This window comes from Octopus bimaculoides, chromosome 8 (assembly GCF_001194135.2).
Source record: "Octopus bimaculoides isolate UCB-OBI-ISO-001 chromosome 8, ASM119413v2, whole genome shotgun sequence".
Classification (NCBI taxonomy): domain Eukaryota; kingdom Metazoa; phylum Mollusca; class Cephalopoda; order Octopoda; family Octopodidae; genus Octopus; species Octopus bimaculoides.
In genome coordinates this window covers 42,489,540-42,494,668 of record NC_068988.1, presented here as the reverse complement: position 1 = coordinate 42,494,668, position 5,129 = coordinate 42,489,540, and the positions used below count along the sequence as shown (strand labels likewise).

Sequence of the window (5,129 nt, the reverse complement as noted above, 5' to 3'; positions counted from 1 at the left end):
TATATATATATATATATATATATATATATATATATATATATGAGAGAGAGAGAGAGAGAGAGAGGTGATACAGAAGTTTCACCTATTCACACCATCCCCGATGTTCCTCAAGGGTGGTAATACGCACATATATATTGAAAGATAGATTGATAATCAGTCCAAACATCTATTTTTCAACAAGCTAATGAAGAAGCTTTTAAGAAGCCATCCAACCATATAAAAATACCTACCTACCAAATCTCCCTCACCTTACACCTAACCATCTCAGACAAACATTGTGAGATCTTATGTCACTGTTTCCTCTTATGACTTCCATGGGATTGTTACCACAGAAAGAGAAAATATCTACAGTTTTCAACACAGAGCATAAGTTTTGTATATAGTTGTTCATTACTGGCCAATAATGAAGGTGCCTGGCCTGTTCCAAAATGTTAACACTCTTTCTGCTACAGGAGAAACTATCATAACTTTCTCACAATATACATTTTAGTGATGCAAGACCCAACTTGCCACATTTCAGCAGCAGATCAAGCAAAACCAAACATATATATGCTAACATAGACACTTAATCCAATGAAATTTTTTAAAGGCCAGCACATAGCTCTGACCTCAGGATATCAGGTAGATCACAGATGTCAATCTATCAGAGATGACAATAACATTCCCCATATGTTCTGGCACCTCTTACCCATTGTCAGCAAAGCGAACAGAGGCAGAATAAAGTGTTCTCTCTTGTAAAATTAAAATACCTGTAGCAGATTTCTGTCAGGACTGAAGTCTATTTAATACATAGAGAGAGGGAGATGACCAAAAGGTTTATGCAATTAGAGACTACAGCTTAGGCCAGTGGCAACATGACAAACTGAACTGCACACTACAACCAGTATTTTACACAAACACACAATCATGTGACTTACTTGTTTATCATTCATCTTGAGAAGACGTGTGAGGAGCAGGATGAGCAGACTATTCCAGGATTCTCTGTGACTGTCTGACTGGAGGGACAGGAAATATTCAAGGGCTTCTTTACATACCCTGGAGATGGAGATGAAAGAGATTTTAGATGAGAGAGAGAAGCAAGCAAGTGATAAGTGAAAACAAAAAAAAAAAGCGAGTGCAAGAGGAGTATGAGTGAGAGAAGAGTGAGTGACAGAGGATTGAGTGAGACAGATAAACAAGTAGACATGAGAGTAAACAAGAAGTTAAAGAGAAAAGGGAAATGAAGCTGAGAGAGACGACAAAGGAATGTGATAGACATAAGCTGGAAGTTAGCAAAAACTGCTAAAATGTTTCAGTAAAATTGAAAAAATAATGAAAATTCATTAAAAGATATTCTCATCTACTAGTACTACTACTACTACTACCACTAACAGCATTGTTATAGACAGGCTATTTGGATATGCTTGTGCCACAATGTAAATATACTTAATTTCATCTCTGCTAGCTTGTCAACTCACTCCCCATCAATCCCAGTCTATTTTTCTCTATCACTAGCTCTTTTACTATTTCCTTCTTCAGAGAATCTTCCACTAGTAGTTGATGGTAGCCCCAATCAACTGTTGCTTGACTATCTTGCCAACTATTATTATTATTACAACTACTACTACCCCAACTACTATGATTATTATTATCAGTCCTGTTTTGTAACTGAAGATTGGGTTTCTGGTTCATCTCAGTCAAATCCCAGCAAACAAATCCTGCTTAGTAATCCTTCACCTTTCTACTTTTATTGCAAGTGATAGGCATCTCAGTGAACTAACAGAACCACAAAGCATGGCCTAATGGTTAGGATGTTGCACTCACAATCTAGCAATCATGATTTCAATTCCTAGACTGAGTGGTGCGTTGTGTTCTTGAGCAAAACATTTCATTTTATGTTGCTCTATGATCACTTTGACGCCTGATGTGTGGCACACTGTGCACCTGTTCAGACAATGTCGATTTGATGGAGAGAGCGAGCTAATGTGTTGCACAAACATTTGATCACTATAAACAAATCATTTGTGCAGGGCATTCGGCGAAAGCTAAATGCTCATATGTCATCTTCGACAGAAGAGTTCATCATCATCATCATTATTATTATTATTATATAATATTAGAATCAATAGCAGCACTGCTTGTTGTGTCATTAAAGACAGGATCTTTGAATTGGCCCAAACCAAATCTTCAGTAAACAAAACCAACTCATTGACTTTTCAGCTGTAGGTTATTTTGTTTCTGTCTTGACAACTCTTTTTCATTCTACTATAATATGAAGGCAACATTGCAAGTGAGAGGCAACAACAGTTTCAAGTGAACAGGATTGTTGAGTGAGGAAAGAGAGAGAGAGAGAGATCAGAGAGGATACTTACGATATCAACTTCTCTTGAATTTCCAACTGGAACTCGACTCGACTCTCATCATTGTCCATTCTGAAAAGTATCCGTAGGAGACATGCCAGACTCTGTGTCTCTTGTTTCATCAGGTTTGGTTTGGCCTTGCCTTTGAAACCTAAACATCAGAGAAACAATGGGTTTAAAATTACTGTTATTATGTCATTTGGAAAATGAATTGGTGATGGGAATGTTTTAACTGTTTTTAAAATATAACCATTACATGTATTTAGTATTGTGGTGGTGGTGGGGAGGTACAGGTTTGATAGGTTCAACAATTAAACACTCATAGATTAAAGCATTTATTACCATAATTTAATGTCTGTTTTCTATGCTGGCATTGAGTGGATGGTTTGAAAGGATCTGGCAAACACCAGGAGCCATGCCAAGTTGCAATTTCAGCCCATTCATTTCCATAATTCGCAACTCATTATGCTATAGTTTCTTTTAGGTTTTATCGGATTTTTATTTTATTGTTTTGCTCCTGACAATATTATAAGGAAAGGCAAAAAAATGTTCTCTAATTGGAAGCCTGGCTTGAATGCTTGCAACAGAGTGAGCTATGCTAAAAACATTCAAGGTGCCAAGTGGTGCTGATGTTAAACCAGGCAATGGACTAAATCTACAATCCAACTAGGCCACAGCAGGATTTGAACTCAGAATGCAAATAACCAGAAAATATACAAGGCATTTAGTCCAACCTTTTAAAAACTCAACAATCAAAGTCCTAGATTGATACTTTATCAACTCTGGAAGAATGAAAAGCAAAACTGGCTTCAGTGGAAATTGAACTCAGAACACAGATCAGAATAAATACTATAAGGGATTTAGTCTGATGCTCTAACCACAATACCACATCACCATTTTGTGTTGTTATTTACTCTGTCAAATAACCAAAAGTTTGGCTATTTAGGATTTATTGGTGCCTTACATTCCTAGTAATAACTAGTTTGTTAATTCATCTCCACAAGGATACCTTTAATTATTTTGCTTCTTTTTCTCTGTTCACATCATAACACTAGATAGCAGACTGATGGAGGATGATGTTGATGTAAGGCTAAATAATAAGGGTTTCATTGCCTGCTTAGTATATGAACCACTAAATGAGAGGTGCTGACTATTTCAACTGCCCAAGGTTCAACATATTTCCCAACGGCCTGAAATGTTTCTTGTGCATGTGTGTGTGTGAGTAAAAATAGGTACCTGAAGACAATAGGAAAATTGATCCATCAAAATATTCATGTACAACACAAAATCACAATGAGGTTAACAAAATCTGAAACTATAGTTATATGGTTGTGTTGTAATTCTGTTGTTTTACTGTGCTGTGAGACATTGTGTGATGCTTTGTGATCAAGTATTGCATGGTGTGCCAGGTTGAATTGTGTTGTGTGGAGCCATGCAGCGTTGTGTGAAGCTGTATGGTATCATGTTGTGATGAGATGTATGGTGTGATGCTGTGTACTATGAAGGTAAGAAATAATGCTATGAAAAACAGCTACATACCGGCTTTCCAAAGAATGTTACGTTGTTCATGGTTGGAGTTGAATGCCTTGGCAAACTTGTGAGACTCTAGTAAACAGTCAGCCAGTAGGAAGAGCTGTTCTTTATTCAGGAATGGGTACATACCATGAGTCTCTTTCTGCTGGCTGGGATCCAATCCAAGACTGCTATCAGTCCATCTAGCCTGTTGTGCATAAAATATATAGATATATCTTTGTACACACACATACACACTGCTAACCATATAAAAGACAACAGATTGATAGTACCTCTTAATCAAATATATTAAAGAGGAAAGACTATACAACCGAGATTTATCCACTGACATAAGTATTCAGACAAAAATACGCATACACCTCAATGATAATATTAATTAAGCTGTTATAAGAAAAATAAAACAATTTTTAAAAACTTAAAAGTCTTCTTAAAAATACCAACCTTTCATGGATTATTTGAAACTAAATATGGAGACATACAGAAGATATGAAGGAATAAAATAATAGGGACATATGGGGAAAACTTTTCATGTTTCCTTCTCTTTTATAGGTTTCTCCCGACTTGACTGAGCTCAGAGGGACATTAGAAAAAGCTTATGTGTACAGTTTTAAAATATACATGCAAAACATTTATCTTAGTTTAAAACAAAAAAAATTTCAATATTTTGGAATTCACTTTATAATAGATTTCTTTTCTTGAATAAAATAAAACTTTTTTTTTTATTTCCAAAGAAATATTGTTTGGTAATGATGACACTAGCAATTGGCTTTAAATATCTATATATAAAAATTAAAAAAACATCTACAAGTACAAAATAAAAAATTTTGAAGTATTATACAAGGAAAAAATGAAAAGTAAAAAAAAAAAAAAAAAACCCCATATTTTATTAATCACATTCAAATAAATTAGGAAAGGTTACATCAAAAAGCCAAAATGTAAATTAGCAGTTAAAAAAAAAAAAGTTAAATCATGCCTGGAAAGTCTTGCAGTCAAAGGGTTAATTTTGGTTTCACTGCATTTTAAGTAAATGATAAATTCTCCTGTTCTCCCTACACAACCCCCGATAAGATGCATAGTCTATCACAGGTGACACTCCCAGAAGATTTGGAATCTATTTCTGATAGCTAGAATGAACTGAATGAAATGCAGTGAAAAAAAATTAAAAACCAACCCTTTTCTTCAGGGGTCATCAAGGTTACCATCTCAAACTGCTTATAGGACTGATGAAACTCAATACTGAGCATTAATTTTTCTTCT

General features: G+C 35.2%; 1 protein-coding gene across 12 annotated transcripts in view; it reads right to left on the bottom strand.

The window, feature by feature from the left end:
• The window catches only part of LOC106871743 (brefeldin A-inhibited guanine nucleotide-exchange protein 1), a 171,554-nt gene that overhangs the window by 7,935 nt on the left and 158,490 nt on the right, over positions 1-5,129 (bottom strand). For all 12 annotated transcript variants that reach the window (XM_052970066.1, XM_052970065.1, XM_052970068.1 and 9 more), the window contains 3 exons: positions 3,879-4,059; positions 2,352-2,490; positions 918-1,035 (listed from right to left, as the gene is read on the bottom strand). In XM_052970066.1, the coding sequence (XP_052826026.1) occupies positions 918-1,035; positions 2,352-2,490; positions 3,879-4,059 (438 nt within the window). The remainder of the gene's footprint in view (positions 1-917; positions 1,036-2,351; positions 2,491-3,878; positions 4,060-5,129) is intronic.